This window comes from Schistocerca cancellata, chromosome 7 (genome assembly GCF_023864275.1).
Source record: "Schistocerca cancellata isolate TAMUIC-IGC-003103 chromosome 7, iqSchCanc2.1, whole genome shotgun sequence".
NCBI lineage: Eukaryota > Metazoa > Arthropoda > Insecta > Orthoptera > Acrididae > Schistocerca > Schistocerca cancellata.
The window spans coordinates 598375830-598398721 of NC_064632.1; the positions used below are offsets into that span (position 1 = coordinate 598375830).

At 43.1% G+C, this 22892-nt stretch overlaps 1 protein-coding gene across 1 annotated transcript in view; it reads right to left on the minus strand.

The window, feature by feature from the left end:
- Nucleotides 1–251: 251 nt before the first annotated feature.
- LOC126092933 (trichohyalin-like) overlaps nt 252–22892 on the minus strand; it is a 199083-nt gene continuing 176442 nt past the window's right edge. The window contains exon 6 of the mRNA XM_049908663.1: nt 252–304. Within this exon, the coding sequence (XP_049764620.1) occupies nt 252–304 (53 nt within the window). The remainder of the gene's footprint in view (nt 305–22892) is intronic.

Sequence of the window (22892 nt, forward strand, 5' to 3'; positions counted from 1 at the left end):
AACTTAAACCTAACTAACCTAAGGACAGCACACAACACCCAGTCATCACGAGGCAGAGAAAATCCCTGACCCCGCCTGGAATCGAACCCGGGAACCCGGGCGCGGGTATATACATTACATGCCCTCATCATTAGACCGACGGTATATTACATGAACAAAAATTCTCTAGCTGCTACACGTTATGAAAATAAAATGCACTTTCGTTCTTGCTGATCTGGATTGCATATTATTACTGGAGGCTGCTGCAGTGCTCACTCTGCCTCCAGTTGGCGGTCCAGCGCAGCCAGCATCTCGGGGATGAGAGCTGCAACGACAATAAACAAAAAGAAGGATTGTAATACCCGTTACAGAATAAAAATTGGTCCCACACTAAACTTACAGCAGCAAACCGTTCGAAACTGGGTGGTGTAGAGTAGTGCCTCTGACACCTAGAGCCAAAAAATTGCTGAGAGGGGGTGAACCACTAAAAAAATTATGTCAGCAAACCATTCAAGCCTCGACAGTACAGAGGAGTGCCTCTGCCACCTATGTCCTGAACAATTGCTAGCAGGGGGGAGGTACTAAAAGAATTAGGTCAGCAAACCTTTCAAAGCTCGATAGTTCAAAGGAGTGCTACAGGCTGAACAACTGCTGAGAGGGAGTGAAGTAGTAAAAAAGTTACATCAGCAAACTGTTCAAAGCTCGATAGTATGGAGGAGTGCCTCGCCCATCGATGGTCTAAAATTTTCTGTAGGAGGATGCGAAAATTACAGAACACACAGGTACATTGTATGAACAGAAAAAAAGCAATTAACTTACATGGCAGGCTGTCCTGAAGCAGGCATTGTTTGCTCCTACCGCTGGTGATGCTTAGATGAAATTTGAGCACTTCATTCCCCCCCCCCCCAAAAAAAAAAGAACTGACATAAATACAAACAAGCAAAGACACAGGTGAACTTACGATGGAAGATGGAGGAGACGATGATGGTTTACACAACGTCTACCCTTCTGCCTACCATTTCACCCAGGGAGCTAACAGGAGTTCCTCCCCACCTACCGATGAATGCTGGTCACAGAATGCTGGACAAGTTGGTACTGGTCTGCTAGCCACAGATTTCGTGCACTTTTGTATGTGGGTTCTGTCGCATTCTGGAAATACTCACTTGTTGCTCTGATCCGTTCTTTGTGCTAGACATGTTCGACGATCTGGCCAGAGAGCCCACTTCCGGTCACTGGTTCACTCTGTGGAGAGTTGCAGCCGATGTTGCACATATTGCTCCGCCAATGCCAGGCTACAATGCTGCCTCATACAGCAAACTGCTGTGCTAGTATATTTAACAATATTGTTACATGATGCAGAATCATCTTTAGAGTTTTGAGATGATTTTTATAATTATATATTTATTTTAGTGGAAAACGTTTAAACAATACTCCCACACATATTATAATTGTCTTTAGGATTTTGACGTCGTTTATTGGCACTCATTTAACTTAGTTTCAGATTATAAACAATATTCCCATTCAATATATTTCCAAGTGTATTTGCATTAATTTATTTTGCGCGATATATTCTCGTTCCGCATGCACTGGAGAAAACTGGTCTGCTTCTGAGTGGTGACAAGAAGTCAGTACTGGAACTGAAGACTACAGAGAGATCTGGCCATGGCTTGGTGCATCAGAACTTTCAGCACAGGTATATAACACTTTCCAACTACAGTGCAGTGTTTTGTGTGCAAATGTATTCGAAACAAATTGTGTAAAGCAACATTTGCGATGGTATTGAGGGGTCAAACAGCGCGCGAAGTGTCTCAGGGAGGCAGGCTTTAGTACTTCCCACAAAAGTGGACGAAACGTCCCAATAAGAAGGCTGGACAAAGACTGGGAGTTTTCACAGGTGTGCCAGAACCTGCTGCGATCTTTTTACAGTCTGTGTTCAAGTGTGGCTGTATTTCTCGGGATAAAAAGTGTAATTATATCGCAAATTGTTTAAATATTGCTCTGTCATCTGCAAAGGTCTCTCTCTTTCTCTCTCTCTCTCTCTCTCTCTCTCTCTCTCTCTCTGTGTGCGCAGTGTTACATTTACTTCCTGTGACATTTTCAATTTCTAATCTATGTGAATTTACCACTCCATGCTTAAACTGTTTAAACAATATACAATATTCCATAAACAATATCCTCACAATTTGTTTCAATAGTCCATGCAACATTTAGTTCTAATCTTTTTAGTCAATCTGCTACTAGCTGCGAATTTTTGTGTATGTATGTGTGAAACAATATTCTGCATAATCAGTATATTTGCAAATTGTTTCAACTCCAGCATCTATTAAAAATAAATAAACAATATCTATGAAAATTGATTAATGCATTATTATTTACATTATATTAACCTGCTGTTGTGATAATCTTCTAGTTCATTGGCTCGACACAGACTGAACGAATTTCCCACCATTTTTTCTGAGGCGACCATCTCGTATTACGCCACTGGAGAGGAGGGGGCTGGGAGTTGTCTGAGTGGGACCCACGTGCCGGCTGTGGAAAACCAATGACGTTTTTAGGAGTAGGGGTACTTAATTGATCAATTAATTTCCTTAGTTAATTTAATATCAATTTGTCAACAGAGTGGCCTAGAAATGGCTCAGCCCCACTACTCACGCTGTCATCTGACAAGCCATAAGGTGAGTGAACATTATGACTCTAGAGAAGAGAGACCATGCACTGTTAGTGAAACTGTCTTATGCTAATGACGACAGTTAGAGTGCAACATTGAGAGATAAAACCGGCTGAAAGTCTGAGGATAGACCCGATGTCATTAAATAGTATACATTAAATGATGACGAAATTAGGAAACAAGGGCGAGCTTGATGTGGCATCTGGAAAAGGAAGGCGTCCTATCCCTGTAGAAGTTACTGACGAGGTTACTGTTGCTGTAGGTGACTGCGCAGCATGTGTCCTGCGTAGTACTAGTGCACGTGTGTCATGAGAATTGTCCATGCAATAGTCTAGAGTGCGGAAAGTGTTCCGATATATCGGACACTGGTACATGTAGAAGATTCAGACAGTGCAGCACCTCATTTAGCTTTTCTGTTTCTGGCACAGATCGAAGTTTGTGACATGTGGCTAGGTAATATTCTGTCGGGTGACGAGGGACATTTTACAGTACAGGGTGTAGTGATTACACAGAACTGCCGAATTCGCCTACTGTTGAACAGCGTGTTGTACACGAAGAGCCACTGCATTCTCCGTATGTGACTGTGTGGTGTGGTGTGGACTCACAACCACCTTTATTGTTGGTCCGTTCTTCTCTGAAGAGGACAAGCGCAGAGAGCCTGTCAGATGTACCGAGACGTGTGCAAGCTATCGAGACTTCCTAGTACAGCATGTGATTTCTACTTCGAGAAAGCGCAACTGCCTGTAAACCAGAGGTCTCATGCAAGATGAGGCAACACCTGAAGTCGCTTGTCCAGTGAAAAATCTGCTTAATGCAACCTTCCACGGGAGTGTTGTTTCGTGATGTATGGCCTGCAAGTCACCTTATCGGAATCCATGTGTCTTTTGGCTTTTGGGATATCTAAGAGAATGCTCTTACCAGAGACACGTTCGGTCTCAACCTGATCTGAATGCCGGTACACAGGGACGCTGCTCAGATTCCACTGGAATTGCTGTGAGCAACTGTTGATCACGTCTTTCTACGGATACTCATACTGAACAAATTGTGTGGGCGGCGGTTAACAATAACTTCAAAGCTAAGCCTTTCTTACTTGTTTTACTTTTCCGCCCGTGTCCCGTCCTAATCCGTTACCTACGGAAACATTTCCATAACCTTATCTCGCATTTACAACGCCAGATTTGCACGTGGTAGCCAGAACTGGAACTATTTTTTTCCAGCGTAAACCGATTCCTCATTATCTTATTAGAATATCTACCAAATTTCTCTTCCATGCGATAACTACAGTCCGCACTGGTCCTGTGTGGGCAGCCGTATTTTAATTTGCACTCAGTACTTCCGTGACGCTATGAGGCACTGTACACTAAGTATAGAAAAACTACATTAATGGTCGCAGGTTGTAACTGAACAGCTTGCACACATTCATAACACAGTGGTAGGAAATTCGTGTTTTCCCTTTGTGTTAAACATATTGAGGTAACGGAAACACAGCCTAACGAAAGCAGCAATTTTATGTTTGGAAGTGACAAGTCAGGATTCTGTTTTTAATCCCTTGTACCTCCGTCGAAAATACATATCTGCCAAAATGCATCAGCTACACTAATTAATTACGAATCTAATCTTCCTCCTGACGTGATGAAACGGCACTTGCGACTGCGGTAGTTCAACCGACATCACAATCATTCTCTTTGACGCTACAGATTTTCTCGCGTTTGTAAAACCGAAGAAGTACCTGGATTTTAATTCATGTCTGCCCCCTTTAAACGGTTTCCGGAAAATCTACAATTATTCCTGCAAGTTCATTCTCACACCCCTCTAATCTGTAAGCAGAATTCTTGTCCTTCACGAAAGCAGCAACTTCGTTGTACAGTGCGTGTACGGATTCTTGCTTAGTGCACAAGCTGTTCAGACGAGTGGGAACTTTGGCTCCAAACATGGGCAGAAGCCGCTTTTGTTCGTGTCATTTAACGTCGCAAATGTGGCTAAGTACTGTTATACGAGGAACACAACAGGAACGCTTTCACGATATTCCAAATCTGCTATTGTACTGGAAACCTGGTCGGAGACAAAAACAAAATTTTCGTGTCAGTCATCCTCTCCTGTGCGTCTTTGGTAATATTCACTCCCGCCGGCTTAACGTCTGGGAATACGGTTGTAAGTAAAACGATATTCCCAAGACACCAATCTGTGTTCATGTAATGTGCTGTAAGTGTCAAATAATGCAACTTTTTCACTAATCATTGCACATAGCAACTGTCGTAGACAATGTTTTATTAATAATTTACTTAATAACAGAAGGCCTTATCCGGTTCCGGTCTGCAGCAACCTCTTCTGTGACATGTCTCCTTACACTAGAGAGGTTTGACACAACATCTGAAACTCTGAGTTCTCGATAATATACGCCCAGATCAATTAATTGTAGGCCTATTTCGTTGAAACCTTCACCGGAAATAACTCTCAAAGTATAATCTCTTTAGCGCACGTTGCAACGAACTGTTTTTATTATTATTATTATTAATACGTACATTCCTGAAGGACGTGTGCCAGTGTGGGATATCTTACAACTGTGTTTCTTTAAATGACTTGCTCCCGACTAGAAACACAATAACATAGATCAGTTTAGGCACGAGACGTATCCTGTAGACTTACTGTTTTCGTTTATAACAAATATTTATTTCTTATTTCGCTTTTTAGACTCAATAATTTCTTCTGCATTTACGCATTGGTTATAGTTTTACTTATTACTGCACTTGCTTTCTCACTCTGCATGATTATAAACACACCAAGATTGAGAAGCTGTGCTGGATGTAGTAGCGGAGGGATAAAGACACGTTTAACGTTTTTCTAGTCAAACATTACCTGCGACACGGTCACGTCCTCTACGCTCGGCCACCATAACTAGTGCGGGCAGGCTGTCCGGTTACGCACACTTCGCATTTTGTGCTCGACTACTCGGTCATGCAGGACTGGTCTGTCCCTTCACCAACGGCTCCACTTTTTATTTTTATGTATTTACACGTCAAGTTCCGCAGGACAAAATTGAGGCGCAAATCTCAAAGGTCATAGGACGTGTCAGTACATTATATTACAACATGAAAGTAATAACAGATAAAAATAAATGTTAATGAATCTGAAAAAAGTCAGTCCACATGTTTAAGTACACGCTATCAGCAATACAATAAGAATCAGCTTAACTTTTCAAGGAACTCCTCAACAGAATAGAAGGAGTGACCCATGAGGAAACTCTTCAGTTTCGATTTGAAAGCGCGTGGATTACTGCTAAGATTTTTCAATTCGAGTGGCAGCTTATTGAAAATGGATGCAGAAGTATACTGCACACCTTTTTGCACTAGAGTTAAGGAAGTCCGATCCAAATGCAGGTTTGATTTCTGCCGAGTATTAACTGTGGTGTCACCGCCAGACACCACACCTGCTAGGTGGTAGCCTTTAAATCGGCCGCGGTCCATTAGTGTACGTCGGATCCGCGTGTCGCCACTATCAGTGAATTGCAGACCGAGCGCCGCCACACGGCAGGTCTAGAGAGACTTCCTAGCACTCGCCCCAGTTGTACAGCCGACTTTGCTAGCGATGGTTCACTGACTACATACGCTCTCATTTGGTTTGTATCAATTGAAACGAGTGCCATTCAGGTGTGCATCCGCCCCTGTATTGTTTCAGTGATATCTACAAACTGTTTGTGCGTCGGTACCCACTGCAGCAAACTATCTGGACGATATTGTGATCTCCGGAAAGACGGAAGAAGAACATTTAACCAGTCTCAGAACATTGTTTCAGGTCTGGCGACAAAATGGTTTTCGGTTACGGAAGGATAAATGTGTGTTTTTTTCTCGTGACTTGCCATACCTGGGCCATGTACTCAATGCCCAAGGCATACATCCCAGTCCCACACACCTCCGTGCCATACAAGACTTGCATTCACCGCAGAATTTGAAGCAGCTACAGAGTGAGCTGGGAAAAATTACCTATTATCTCAGATATGTGCCGCATTCCTCTTCCACATCAGCTCTGCTTCATCGCTTACGCCGTAAAGATGTTCCGTTCGTCTGGACGACGGAATGCGAACGCGCCTTTCGCCGGCTGAAATCGGCGTTGCTTTCCAGTACATGCCTTACGCCATTCGATCTCCAGAAGCCCCTTTTGTTGATGGTGGATGCATCGGATTTCGGAATCGGTGCTGTGCTTGCGCACAAAGATGGCTCGCACGATCGCCCTATTGCCTTTGCGTCCAAATTGCTCTCGTCTGCGCAAAGAAACTATTCACAGATCGAGAAAGAAGCATTGGCTCTCGTATTTGGTGTTACAAAGCTTCATGACTTCTGGTATGGTCGTCACTTTACCATAATCACAGCCCACAAACTTTTGACATCACTTTTTCATCCGAACAAGCCTGTACCACCACATACAGCGCAGAAATTCATTCGCTGGTCTATTTTCCTCTCGCAGTACCGCTACGATATCTTGTATCGGTCCACTGCAAAGCACAGAAGCGCCGATGCATTGTCCCGTTCTCCTGTTGTTGAGGATAGGGCATTCGATTCCTCCTAACTTGCTTGAATGTTCATTGATTCGGAAACCGATGATGTGGTCACATCGTTTCCGATTGATTTTCGCCGGGTAGCTACAGCCGTAACTGCCGACCCTGTCCTTGCTACAGTTCTGCGTTTTGTTGCTATGCAATGGTCCTTGTCAAAGTCACGGATCGGGGACCCGTTAGTTCGTCGATTTTTTGCTCACAAGGAGAGACTTTTTGTTCGACGTGGTGTTTTGCTGTTGCGTTCTGATAATGATCAGTCCAGGGTCGTGGTCCCACGTTCGTTACAGTCCTCTCTCTTAAAGCATCTACACCAAGGACATTGGGGTATAGTGAGAACGAAACAACTTGCTCGTCAGCACTGTACTTGGTTCGGAATTGATGCCGCGATTACGACTATGTGCTTTTCTTGCATGGTGTGTGCCGAACAACAATCAGCACCAACGCGGAAATTCTTTGCATGGCCAAAAGCCACTTTCCCTTGGCAACGCTTACACATCGATTTTGCTGGTCCATTCTGGAATGCTCGATGGTTGGTTGTGATAGATTCATTCAGTAATTTTCATTTTGTTGTCCGGATGTCTTCCACGACATCATCTGCCACCATCCAAGCGTTATCTGCTATCTTTTGCACGAAGGTCTTCCACAGACAATTGTTTCCGACAATGGCCCACAATTCACGTCCGCAGAATTTCAGTCAGTCAACAACTGACGTCCGCGCCGTTTTCGCCACAGTCAAACGGTGCCGCTGAACGATTAATCAGGACTTGCAAGTCACAGATGTTGAAGTTGGAAGAGTCGCATTGTCGGGAGGACGCGTTATTGCTCTTTTTGTCCTCGTATCGCTCTCAGCCCCGAGATGGTCGCTCGCCGGCTGAGTTGCTCCACGGTCGCCCTCATCGAACCTTTATGTCTTTGCTACATCCGCCGCTTCAGGTTCCTGTGCAGCGGCAGACACCTGCTTTTGCCGCAAGCGACGTTGTCTAATACCGCCACTATCGAGATTCACGGCGTTGGCTCGAAGGGCGCATTCTTCGCTGCCTCGGCCGCGCTATGTATCTGGTTTTGGGGGCCTCTGGTGAGGTGCGCCGGCATCTCAATCACCTGCGCCTCTGTCGTCGCACGGGATCTTCCTCTCGCCGTTCGCTTTCAGCGACGGTGCCGTCCGGTCAGCGCCCCGAGGACCCATCTACTGGCTCGCCTCAGTCCCAGGTGTTACCGACGCTGCCGTCCATTTTGCCCCATGGCGACGCGCCGCCGCCGCCGCCTGTTCTCCCGGCGGCGACGCCCGCAGTGGACTAGAGATGGGCAAAACTGTTCTTTTCAGAGATTGGATCAGAACTGTTCACTCCCTGAAATGAATTAGCTCTTTTTCATGACTCACCACTCATTTACAATAGAAAATAAATGGAAGGCACATTGCCCTTTAAACTTGGTTTATTCCAGTACTATACCTGTATTTTGATATTATTTGATCCTATTTTGAAGTAACACAGATAATGAGTAAGAATTTTGTATTGTTTATTGAAATTTCCACGATATGACAAAGTTTTTGATTATTGATTTATTTTGCACTATCGTGGTTTTTTGGGTGATCGGAAAATGTTGTAACTTGAGATTTACATTAACAATATATTTGGCTATAACGTATTAAAATTTCATTAACCTCATACAAATACATCGCAAGCCATATATTTTTTAAGTGAACGTTTCCTTTCGAAGACGCCTAAAATCGCAAAATCCGTACCAGAATAAGAAAAAAATAATATAAATTTGACTGTAAAACGAAAGTGCTGCATATAGCCTTACGCAGAATAAAAGAAGGAAAATATTGGTGTATCACATTTTGCGATACGTTTTTCGGTTCGCTCGTAATTAAAGCGTAAATTCGAGTGTCCATAATAAAAATCCTATAGTAAGAAGATTCATCAGGAACCTAATCTAATCAGTTTAAACAAATAAAAATAAAATAAAAACAATTGATGTATACATAACATAATAATGTAATATACATAGCGGTATTACTACGAAGAACAATATCCAGTAGGGACGAACTCCGATGCAGAGGCGCTGAGTCGAGCAGGTCGAGCCGCGAGCTGTATTACTGCGTGAGCTGAGACCGCAGAGACCAGAGTGACACCTGAGTCGCTTTGCTCAATGCTCTGGCTAGAGTCGAGACGGTGGGGTGAGCGTTGAGCGGGCGAGTTCCGAGTGTGGGGGGAACGGTGAACTCACCCGTTCCGAGACAAATCGTCCGTTCCCTTGCGAGCAGGTTGTTGCAAGTAGTTCCTATGTTATCCGCTAGGTGACTCTCTGTCCTGTTGCTCGCATCAACTGCCCAGAGGGCAGGACGTGCGACTGAAACGATCGCCGACAGAGTGCGATGCGAAGTTAAGCTGCGCCAGACACTGCATGCGGCAGACGATGCACAGAGACGGCAGGGCATATGTGAAACACAAAATCCAATGGGGCACTGCACAATGCAGGCAGCCAAGGTAGAAGCAGGGCAGAGGCCGGCGCTGGCTGTGTTGTGTGGCGTGCACTGTGCTCTGACCAGCAGAGGCGCTGCTGATATGCTCCGTCTCTCTCTCTCTCTCTCTCTCTCTCTCTCTCTCTCTCTCTCTCTCTCTCTCGCTGCCGTGGGAAACGTTTGGAGCTACCGTTCTTTTTTTCTGAATCACTGATTGTTCAATCCTTTGAAAGATTCAACTCTATGAATTAGTTCAAGAGCGGATCCCCCATCTCTGTCTCTCTACGGGCGCATACACCACATGTTGGCGTGGTTGGCGTGCACCCTGGAGCAGGTTTTCAGGCGTTTCCTAGCTCCCCGCGGTCCGAACGGCAGGGTGCGGGTGGCACAGCCTCGCCTGTTGTTAGGCACCCCACCTCGTCACATACGACAACATGGGGTCCTCCCCACGGCAGACGGAGGCCTTATACCACAACCGTACGCCGATTCGCGGGGGGAGGAATGTGGTGTCACCGCCAGACGCAGCACTTGCTAGGTGGTAGCCTTTAAATCGGCCGCTGTCCGTTAGTATACGTCGGACCTGCGTGTCGCCACTATCTGTGAATTGTAGACCGAGCGCCGCCACAGGGCAGGTCTAGTCTAGAGAGACTCCCTAGCACTCGCCCCAGTTGTACAGCCGATTTTGCTAGCTATGGTTCACTGACTTCATACGCTCTCATTTGCAGAGACGACAGTTTAGCATAGCCTCATCTACGTCATTTGCTACTACCTAGCAAGGCGCCATATTCTTCAAGAATGTATTCTGAACTGATAATATTGTGATTCATGTACCGTCAAGAGCGACGTTCATCATTAATGGATTAAAGTTAAGTATCAAACTAATTACGTCCGCTTTCTGAATTCTAATTCGTTGTCATGTTCCAGACCTCACGTCAGTATAGTTCTTCCCTCCTCACGCCAGCCTGCGTGAGCTAAAACGCGTGCATTTCGGCCTCCACTAGTAACACGCTGTTGATTCTTCTGCCAACACAACATTAACCAAATGAAAGTTACTTACTCTTGAGAATAAACTAATATTGGTAACAAGAAACTACAATAAGGAATATAGATATTGAGAGACCAATGTCAAAATACCCAGACTCTTGAACAGAAGTCGACAAGAGGTTCGTGAATTCACACCACTTATTGCCCGAACCGCCTGTTTCTGAGCCAGGAATATCCTTCTACAATAGGAAGAGCTACTCCAAAATATAATACCATACGACATAAGCGAATGAAAATAAGCTAAGTAGACTAATTTTCGTGTCGAAGTGTAACTCACTTCTGATACCGTTCGAATAGTAAAAATGGCAGTATTAAGTCTTTGGACAAGATCCTGAACGTGGTCTTTCCACAACAGCTTACTATCTAGCTGAATACCTAGAAATTTGAACTATTCACTTTCACTAATCATATGCCCGTTCTGTGAAATTAAAACGTCAGGTTTTGTTGAATTGTGTGTTAGAAACTGTAAAAACTGAGTCTTACTGAGATTTAACGTTAGTTTATTTTCTACAAGGCATGAACTGAGGTCATGTACTGCACTATTTGAAACCGAACCAATGTTGCACAAAACATCCTTTACTATCAAGCTAGTGTCATCAGAAAACAGAAATATTTTAGGGTTACCCGTAATACTAGAGGTCATATCATTTATATAAATAAGGAACAGGAGTGGCCCCCACACTGATCCCTGGTGTGTCCCCCACTTGACAGTACCCCACTCAGATCCCACATCACATCTGTTTTCAACATTGTGAATAATGACCTTTTGCTGCCTGTTGCTAAAGTAAGAGATGAACCAATTGTGAGCTACTCCCTGTATTCCGTAATGGTCCAACTTCTGGAGCAAGATTTTGTGATCTACACAATTAAATGCCTTAGTTAAATCAAAAAATACGCCAAGCATTCGAAACGTTTTGGTTAGCCCATCCAGTACTTCACAGAGCATTTTCAGTTGTTTAACGACTTATAAAGCCGAACTGTACATTTGATAGCAAATAGTATGATATAAAATGATCAATTATCCTTACATACATAGCCTTTTCAATAACTTTTGCAAACACTGATGGCATAGAAATGGGTCTAAAATTATCTACATTACCCCGTTCTCCCTTTTTATAAATCGGCTTTACTACTGATTACTTTAATCGCTCAGGAAACTGACCATTCCTAAAGGAAAAATTACAAATATGGCTAAATACAGGGCTAAGATGCGCAGCACAGTACTTTAATATTCTGCTAGACCCTCCAACATAACCATGAGAGTACTTAGTCTTCAGTGATTTAATTATTGACTCAGTCTCCCTCTTGTCTGTATCACAGAGGAGTATTTCAGACATCAATCTCGGAAAGACATTTGCCAAGGAAGTTGTATGATTTTCTGTGGAAACTAAATTTTTGTTTGATTCACCAGCAATGCTCAGAAAATGATTGTTAAATACTGTACATATATCTGATTTATCAGTAACAGAAATATTTTTATTGCGAACTGACTTTATATCGTCGACCTTGTGCTAGTGACCAGACACTTCCTTCACAACTGACCATGTGGTTTTAATTTTATCCTGTGAATTACCTATTCTATTTGCATATCACATACTCTTTCCCTTCCTAATAACATTTTAAGCACCTTACAATACTGTTTGTAATGAGCTACTGTAGCTTGATTGTGACTACTTATAACATTTTGATATAATTCCTCTTTGTTCTACATGATATCCTTATCCCACTAGTGAGCCCCCTGGGCTGCCCATTACTGCTAGTACCCCGTTTAGAATGGTGTAATGGAAAGCAACTCTCAAAGAGCATTAGAAATGTGTTAAGGAAAGCATTGTATTTATCAAAAAATGGTTCAAATGGCTCTGAGCACTATGGGACTTAACATCTGTGGTCATCAGTCCCCTAGAACTTAGAACTACTTAAACCTAACTAACCTAAGGACATCACACACATCCATGCCCGGGGCAGGATTCGAACCTGCGACCGTAGTAGTCGCACGGTTCCGGACTGAGGGCCTGAACCGCTAGACCACCGCGGCCGGCGTATTTATCACCTATGTTATCGGCACTATAAACATTCTGCCACTCTTGTTCCTTGACAAGTTTTAAAATACTCTCTATTGCCGTTGGGTTAACTTTCCTACATAGTTTGTAATTAAATGTGACATTGGTTTGAGTACAAAAGCCTTTTAGTGCTAAAATTTGTGCATCATGGTGTGAAAGGCCATTCACGCTCTTACTAACAGACCATCTAGTAATGAAGAATGAATAAAAATATTGTCTATGGCAGTGCTACTGTTCCCCAGCACCCTAGTTGGAAAAAACACAGTTTGCAGCAGATCGTATCAATTTAGAAGATCTACCAACATCCTTTTTCTTGCACAATCATATACAAAATTAATATTGAGGTCACCACATATAACTAGTTTCTGGTACTCCCTACAAAGGGAATCAAGAACACTCTCTAGCTTGATCAGAAATGCTCTGAAGTCGGAGTTAGGGGACCTATAAACAACAACAGTTAGAATTTTAGTTTCACTAAATTCAACTAACTCTGCACAGAATTCAAATATCTGTTCAGCAGTGTCTTGATACGTCTATGGACTCAAATGGAATACTGTTTTTCACGTACACAAGGCACTCCTTGAGAAACAGCCAGCTAATCTGTAGCCTGGTAAAGGAGGGCCTCTGAATTGTCAAATTATTTAAGTGGTGCTTTGATATATAGCAATAATTTCAGAGTCAACATCTATAAGCAGTTCCCTAAATTTATCTCTGATACTTCTTATGTTCCACAAGGCACATATCCATGAAACACATGGCCAGCTTTTCTTCTAAACCTGAGCCACAGTTCTTCACACGCTTCTCTCTAGAATCAAACGTTTTGAATTCCTCAAGGACCTTAAACACACACACACGCACACGCACACACGCGCGCGCATTCACGCACAATTTATCGACCGACCCACAAATTTCGTGGCGGCCCACACAACGCACGTCCCGACCGACTACACTCAGCGACTACAGCGCCGCCCTGCACCTTTCTCTGATTGTGACATTGTTTTACGAGATACCACTTAGTGTTACACAGTAGAAGAATTGGGATTTGGCTTGGCTGTTTTCGAACGAAAAATGCCAGAAAAAGCTGTGGTAAAGCTGCAGGTAAAGAAATGGATAATGCAATGGAAGAAATGCACCTACACTTTATCACTCACGGAGCTGGGACCCGAAGATTTTTGGATTGGATGAAAACTGCTTTTCAGAACATACAGAAGATACAGTCGTGAAGTTGTAGTTGTAGTAGTAGTAGTTAGTAGCTTTATTCATCTGTAGATCTGTTTTCACATGGATATGGGACATGTCAAACTTTTTACAAGTTAAGACCAATTTAAAATAAGCTAATTCGTATACACGTACATTTACAGCCTTCTAGTCAGAGACAATCATTAGATTTATTCCTGATATACAATACTTTTTTAAAAAAAACTTATTAAATAATGTAATGCCACACTGATCACTCATATTTCACTATCAGTCACTGCACACACTATACACACATTGTTTCATAACACTTCACTCACTACACACACACACACACACACACACACACACACACACACACACACACAGGTGATATCTGAGCCATTTTCTGTACTGCAACTTCCCATCTGCAATCCTGAAAAAGTGAGTCAGCATCCCTCTATAATGTTGAGCTCAGAAAGAGGAAGAGGTGTTAGTATTGTGCTATGCGTAGCTTGCGGCTTGCGGGTAAGTATTTCTAGAAAAGGAAAAAATAAGGAAAAAACATAATGTGTAGGTGTTATATGGAATGTTGGATGTTTTATAATCATTATTGTTATTTATTTGTATAACTATTCTTTACCAAACCCCTACTGTTTTATCTGAGTAATCCTTCATTGTATAAAATGTAATGCATAACTGGTACATTTTAGCTGCCATATTAAATAAGTATATTTTTGCAATTTCTTTAATCTCTTTTGGTATTTTATTGTACAGTTTTATTCCTTGGTAGAAAATGCTGTTTTGACTTTTATGTTTATTTTTTCTTGGCAAATGTAAGTTGAGCTCAGCTCTTGTTCCATGGTCATGGGCAAAGCTGTTTGTGCAGTAATTACCAATGTTATTTTTGATGTGTACAACTGACTGGTAAATGTATTCCCATCGAGCAGTAAAATCCCCAGTGTTTTGAACAGATCTTTACAATGAGCTCGACTACTATTTTTGGTTATTATTCTTAAGGTTCTTTTCTAGAGTTTGAAAATTGTGTTCATATTTTGTTCATTTGTTCCCCCAAAAAATATGACATAGCTGAGATCCCCTGCTATACCCGCAGGACAGGACAGATAGTTTAATTTGTGGAAAGGGGCCAAAATGAGTGGCTGTCAGTTACACTCGAACATACTATTTTATTCATCTGACAAACATTACAAGAATAAGAAAACATTAAAAACAGAGCAAGCCAAACATTAATTTTATACCTTAATTCCCGGCTAAATGCGCCTTTCAATATCACACTTCAAGGGCAAAACAACTTTAATTTAAAACCAACTGAAGGCCAATCACTTAAGAATCAAAGACATGAATTTGAATTTTAAAAGGCAGAAGGCCTCATCTTTAAAACATTTCTCTAAACCAGGCTGAAGCCCAAAACAATCTCACACCTTAAGGGAAAAACTAATTTAAAATCGACTGATGGCCAATAACTTAAGACTCAAAAACAGAAATTTGAATTTAAAAGGCAGAAAGACTTACCTTAAAACATTTCTCTAAATTAGGCTCAAGGCCCAAACAATCTCACGCGTTAAGGGCAAAACAAATTTACTTTAAAATCGGCTAGAAACCATACATAAACAACAAGGACAAATAAGAAAAGGCAGCACATCAAATGGCGCTCAGAAGTTTCCTAGGGTCGGCCTGGAATTCAAACACTAACGCTTGCTTAGGTGAGACAGACAGATGGCCCAACAATTCTCAATCCGACAGCAACCCAACTGAGAGACAGTCAACTGACGAAGCGATTGGATAACTTCCGCTCCACCCGGCCAGCACACAACATGGAGTCCAATGGAACAACGCAGAAGGTATTGGCGCCCACAACGAATTACACATTCAGCTGTCAAACTACATGCCGTGCACGACAGCCACAACACAAGGAGAAAAATACAAATGGTTCAAATGGCTCTGAGCACTATGGGACTTTAAACTGATGAGGTCATCAGTCCCCTGTAGCTTAGAATTACTTAAACTTAACTAATCTAAGGACATCACACACATCCATGCCTGAGGCAGGATTCGAAACTGCGACTTTAGTGGTAGCGCAGTTCCAGACTGTAGCGCCTAGAACCGGTCGGCCACTCTGGCCGGCGAGAAAAATACACTGCCTGAATTTACGTCAACGCCAGGGTAGGTAACCAGAACATTAACGGCCATAAGGGAGAAGATTTCGCTGGTGCACTTCAATTCAAAAATAATTAAGTTAAGTTGAACTCCATAGGAGGGCGGCTAGTTTTTCGCCAACTTGAAAATACACGTTATTGCTCACAGGAATGTCCCAACAGCCCACAACGAGATTCAAACGACACAATGTGAACAGTTGGGGCTGGGTGATGGATTCAGTAAAGACTCAACTTTCGTGTATGGGATCGGTGAGCCAAGGACCTGTAGCAACGGGAACAGCCCCCCACACTCCAACCACGCGTGAATGCCGCCAGCGGCCCCGGCCAGACCCGCACCATGCAGACTTCCTCGCTGCTCCACACGAAGAGGGCACAGCCAGAAGCGATAAGCGTGAGGCCAAAGACAGTACAAGGGTGCGAATATCGATACATGCTGCTGCTGCGACTCGTGGAGAGAGAGGACAACAGCATAACCGCGATAACTGTGGGAGACTAATCACGGAATAGCAACCAAGGTTTAATGAAAAGCATATTACGGGCCAGCCACAGCTCAACCCTCCCCCCTTAAACTCAACACAGAGAGGGGGTTACTCAAACCCTAAGCTACCTGAACTTAACTGGGCTAAGGTGAACCCGATACTACTTACCAGAACAGTATCCTTGACCAACAGATTTACCGGCCCTAACATACGCATCATGGTGCAAGGCCCCAGAAAACGGGGAGTAAATTTACTAAGATCCCCGCCACGCACCTGCCTCCCCAGGAAATTGCGGACATAGACTTGATCCCCTGGTCTCCCCTTAAAGGTTTCTCGATTACGACTATAACGCTCAGCTTGTTTATTATGTGCTCTGAGTATATTTCGTCTGGCCTGGTTCCAGTTCCCCTTGATAACTTGAGGACTAATATCTGGTGGAATAAGATCTTGAATTCCCCACAAGTTCGAAAGAGGGGAATTAATGGGATACGAAAGGAACAAGGAGGCGGGCGTAGCTCGCAAAACTTCATGACTGGCGGTATTAAAGGCAAAACTAAGCCAAGGAAGACTGGAGTCCCATTTACTAGGCGTTTTCTGATGATAAATAATCAATACGGACTTAAGATTTCGGTTAACTCTTTCCGCAAAGGACCCCTACGGATAATATGGGGTGGTTGTGATATGCTTGACACCGTTCTGAGAACAGAAGGCCTTGAAAGGAGCCGAAAGGAATGCAGGAGCATTATCGCTAACAAGCTACTTAGGTGGGCCAAAAACACTGAAGACATTAGTTAAAAGAGAAATAGTGGCGGAAGCGGTAACGTTATGGCTCGAGAGGAGCTAAGTAAATCTGGAGAACGCATCGATAGTAACTAGCACATATCGATGACCCTTCTTAGTACGAGGTAAAGGTCCTAAATAACGAAAAACCGGGCGCACCAAAGCTACAGGCAAACAGATCTTGCACTGCTTAGTATCGCCCACCCTCTTAACAACATACTCATCCGACAGCTCTTCTGCCAACACACGTTGCTTAATCTGGGCCCAAACAGAGTCCTAATCCTGATGCTGACCAACATCATAAAACAAGGGAATTTCACCCGACACCATACAATTAAGACTGTCTCCCTCTACCTGCTGGTTTCCCTTACTAGGTGTAGTTTCGGCGAACATCCAGCTGAGGACATCCGCGAGGATTTTTTCAGAGCCTCTCACATGTTTAACTTCATACTGAAATACCGAAATACGTACCGCCCATCTGGCAATATGGCCAGTTTTACGCGGCCTAGCCAACACCCAGCTCAAAGTCTGCTTGTCCGTTTCTAATTGGAAAACCCGATGTTCAAGGTAGAAGTGGTACTTCTCCAATGCAAATAAAATGGCCAAAGCATCGCACGCGTAGACAGAGTACCTAAGTTCGGCATCAGTTAACCGATTCGTAGGCTAGAGGCTGTATCTGCCTCTCAAACTCCTGGAGGAGAACAGCTGAAATACCGGCATTAAAAGCGTCAGTTTGAACAACAAACCTTTTATTAAAACCGGGTACTCCAAGAACCGGAGGACTGGCTATTGCTCCTTAATGTGCTCAGAGACGGTTTCGTGGGCGGGTGCCCATTCAAAACGCGCGCCCTTCCACCGTAACTGATTTAAGGGTGCCGCCAACTGAGCAAAATTGGGATCCAAACGCCTAAAGTAGTTCGCCATGCCTGTGTATTTAGTAATTCTTCGCTTATCAGTAGGTGAAGGCAAAGCCCGCAAGGCTTTAGTTCGCTCTCGGTCAATGCAAATACTCTGATCTGACACTATATGACCCAAGAAAGCTTCCTGCTGCTTGGCTAGCGTCACCTTACTAGGCTTAACGGTCAGCCCGGCTCCCTGTAACTTAAAGGAACTTGCTATATATGCTCCAAATGGTCCTGAAACGAACAGATATAGATAACTAAGTCGTCCAAATAGTTGTACGCACAGACTAAGTTCAGGTCGCCAAGGATATTATCCAGAAAACGAGTAAGCACAGCTGCACCAGTCGCTAGCCCAAAAGAAACTCTGTTAAACTTAAACAAGTTCCAATCAGTACAAAATGCAGTATGTTTACATTCTTCAGACAGGGGAATCTGATAATAGGCCTGATTCAAATCAAGGACCGTAAACCAATTAGCGCCGGCAAAGCAAGGACAACCCTAGCGTTTAAACGGCGGTAGGCAACTACAGGTCTGAAATCGCGCCCCTGGTCTTTAGGTACAAGAAATATTGGGGAAGGATAAGCAGATGTAGAAGGCCTAATCACTTCTTGTTGGAGCATCTGACATATTTTAGACTTGAGTATATTCACTTTAGGGGGTGCGAAGCGATATGGGAACTGCCTAACCGGAATATTGTCGCACAGATGGATATGATAATCAAGAACGTTAGTAACACCCAAGTGACCACTCAGGAGCTGGGGAAAACTGTGCAACAAATCGCGTAACTGAGAAGCCTGATGGGGCAATAGATGGGCCAGATCATACTCGTCAGCTGCAGCCTCAACGGCCAAAGCGCCAACAGTTCGATGTAAAATAGGTTTAGCGCATTCGCAAAGGCCAAAATTCTCCTCAGGAGCGAATGTAAAGGAAAAGGTGTGCCCGGAATAATCCAAGATCAGTCAGTGAGATCCCCTGCTATTCACGCAGCACAGGACAGATAGTTTAATTTGTGGAAAGGGGCCAAAATGAGTGGCTGCCAGTTGCACTCGAACATACTATTTTATTCATTTGACAAACATCACAGGAATAAGAAAACATTAAAAACAGAGGAAGCCAAACATTAAATTTAGAACTTAATTCCCTGTTAAACGCGCCTTTCAATCTCACGCTTCAAGAGCAAAACAACTAATTTAAAACCAGCTGAAGGCCAATCACTTAAGACTCAAAAATAAGAAGTAGAATTTTAAAAGGCAGAAGGCCTCACTTAAAACATTTCTCTAAATTAGGCTGAAGGCCCAAACAATCTCACGCCTTAAGGCCAAAACAATTTTAATTTAAAATCGGCTAGAAGCCATACAGAAGCAAACAACATGGATAAATAAGAAAAGGCAGCACATCAAACGGCGCTCAGAAGTTTCCAAAGGTCAGCCTGGAATTCAAACACTAACGCTCGCTTAGGTGAGACAGGCAGTCGGCCCATCTCTGATGGCAACCCAACTGACAGACAGTCAACGGTCCAAACGACAGGATAACTTCCGCTCTACCCGACCAGCGCGCAATATGGAGTTAAATGGAACAACGCAGAAGGTATCGGCACCCACAACGAATTACACATCCAGCTGTCCAACTACATACCATGCTGGACAGCCACGACACGACGAGAAAAATACACTGCCCGAATTTACGTGAACGGCCAGGGCAGGTAACCGGAACGCTAACGGCCACAGGCAGAAGATTTTGCTGGTGCACTTCAATTCCGAAATAATCAAATTACGTTAAACTCCACATGAGGACGGCTAGAATTTCGTCAACTTGAAAACACACGTTGTTGCTCACAGGAATGTCCCAACAGCACACAACGAAATTCAAACGACACAATGTGAATAGTTGGGGCTGGCTGGTAGAGTACGTAAAGACTCAACTAACTTTCGTGTCTGGGATCGGTGAGCCAAGGACTTCGTAGCAATGGGAACAGCTCCTCACACTCCCACCGCTCGTGGATGCCGCCAGTGGCCCCAGCCAGACATGCGACATGGAGACTTCCTCGCTGCTCCATGCCAAACGAGCAACAGCCCGCCCACAGCACAGCCAGAAACGATAACCACGAGCCAAACATAGTACAAGGGTGCGAATATCGATACACGTTGCTGCTGCGACTCGCGGAGAGAGAGAGCATAACAGCATAATCGCGATAACTGCGGGAGACTAATCACAGAATAGCAACCAAGGTTTAATGAAAAGCATAACACGAGCCAGCCACGGCTCAGTAGCTAAGAATTGAGTGTACATATGAATAATGTGCAACTAAAACACCTCGCACGTTACACACTGATGATAGGATTCTGAGTGCGTAACGTGCTGATGGCATTCTGTTTGCTAGTACCTTTCTGTGTTCACATCACTTCAACTGAGAATCAATATTCATTCCTAGAAATTTTAAATTTGTTACACAGTCTATAGAGGTACCAGCTACATTTAATTTGACATTCTCATTTTTCCTCTTCAAACTGAAATTCACAGCATTAATTTTCGTTTCGTTCAATGTCACTTTATTGCTTATTGACCAATCACAAACTTCCTTGAGAGTTCTCTTGTCATCTCAGTGATTAAAATATTGCTGCCATCAGGAAATAGAATTTTTTCACCATGAGTAACACAACTGGGAAACTCATTGATGTATATCAGGAATAGTATTGGTCCTAATATACTATCTTGCAGAATACCTATATAAATGTATTTTAGTTCTGATAGGTGTTTTACTAAATGTTTAGATGTATCTGAAGTATGTGTTGTCTCTACTCTCTGTACCCTCTCTGCTAGATATGATCGAAACCAGTCATTAGCTACCCCTCTTATTCCTAATGCTTCTAATTTATTTAAGCGAATCCTGTGGCCTTAGAAAGATCCAAAAATATGCCTGTGACACTCTCATCCTTATCGAGAGCATCAAGTACATCTTTTGTGAATTCTACTATGACTGACTCTGTATTTTTGCCGCTTTGGAAACCAAACTGATTCGCTTAAAAGATTGTATTTATTGAGGTAATTCATTAATCTGCCTTTCATAATTGTTTCTATAATTTTTGAGAATGCTGGCAGCAGGGAAATCGGATGGTAGTTTTCTATGTCTTCTGCGTTACCTTTGTTAAGCAAACGTACAACTCTTGCCCGTTTTAACTGCTCTGGAAATGTCCCTGATGTGAAGAATTAGCCGGCCCGAGTGGCCGAGCGGTTCTAGGCGCTTCAGTGTGGAACCGCGCGACCGCTACGGTCGCAGGATCGAATCCTGCCCCGGGTATGGATGTGTGTGATGTCCTTAGGTTAGTTACGTTTAAGTAGTTCTAAGGTCTAGGGGACTGATGACTCAGATGTTAAATCCCATAGTGCTCAGAGCCATTTGAACCAGAACCATTTGTGAAGGTTTCATTTTTTATATTTGTTACGGGGCCTTGTATAATACCTATGCATTGTTTCAGTACACACATTGGTACTTCATCTGTACCTACTTTTATTTTTTAGTTTTTGATCATTTTTATTGACTGCATTCTCTGTTGTTGGAAGTAACATCATTGTACATTGTTAGAGGAATTATATTTGTTTAGGGGCATATTTGCTGTAACTTCTCTTCAATACTTGAAAAATGCCCGTTTACGTAGTTTGTTAAGTGTTGTGGATCATTTATTACCTTATCCCCCTCCATTAGCAATATGTTATTCTGAGTTTGTTTGCCTCTTCCCGTTTTCTTTTTTATAACATCCGAGACTGCTTTTCTTTTATTCTCTACATTATATATTATTTTGTCATTATATGACTTTTTTGCAGTAATCAGCACCCTCCTATAGATCTTTTTGTATCTATGATAGAAAATTAAGAATTCTGGATCATTGCTACTCTTTTTTCATGAAACTGTTAGCTGTAAACTGCGAGAGAGACTGTTAGCTACATCACGATTTCTAGGCATTGGCATAAGTTGTGAAGACCTCAAATTCGGCGAAATGGATCCCCACAATTATTATCCAAAATGTTTCTTGAAACCTGCAGAGTGATTCGTAGCTTCCTGAGGAAATATGTCATGATAAAGCAAAGGCAAAACTAATAAAATAAATTATGTTCATGTAAACTTAATGAATTAATGTATGTGTGGTCCGACGCGCCCGACATCCCGACAATGAAAGTTAGTCGGTCGGTCGGTCAAAGCAAGGACACACGTCCAATTTGTCGGTTGGTCGATCAGTCGGCGAGGCACCACGAGGGGCCGTACTCTCGAGTCACGTGATCTTGCTGACTGCTGCGACGGACGAAACGAACGGCTGTACGTTATTCCGCTGCCTGCTACGCTTGCTGTTGGAGTGCTGTGTTAATTGCTCGAGAGTCTTTCTGCGTTTCAAGTTTTTCCTGTCTTTCCATTTGTTGTTCCTGTAGTTTTCCTGTTGTTTCACTGGTGTTTGAGGTTTTCCTGTTATTTCAGTAGTTTTTGGTTTCCTGTTGTTCCACTAGTTTTTGAAATTTTCCTATTATTCCAGTAGTTTTTGAAGTTTTTCTATTATTCCAGTAGTTTTTGAAGTTTTCCTATTATTCCAGTAGTTTTTGAAGTTTTTCTATTATTCC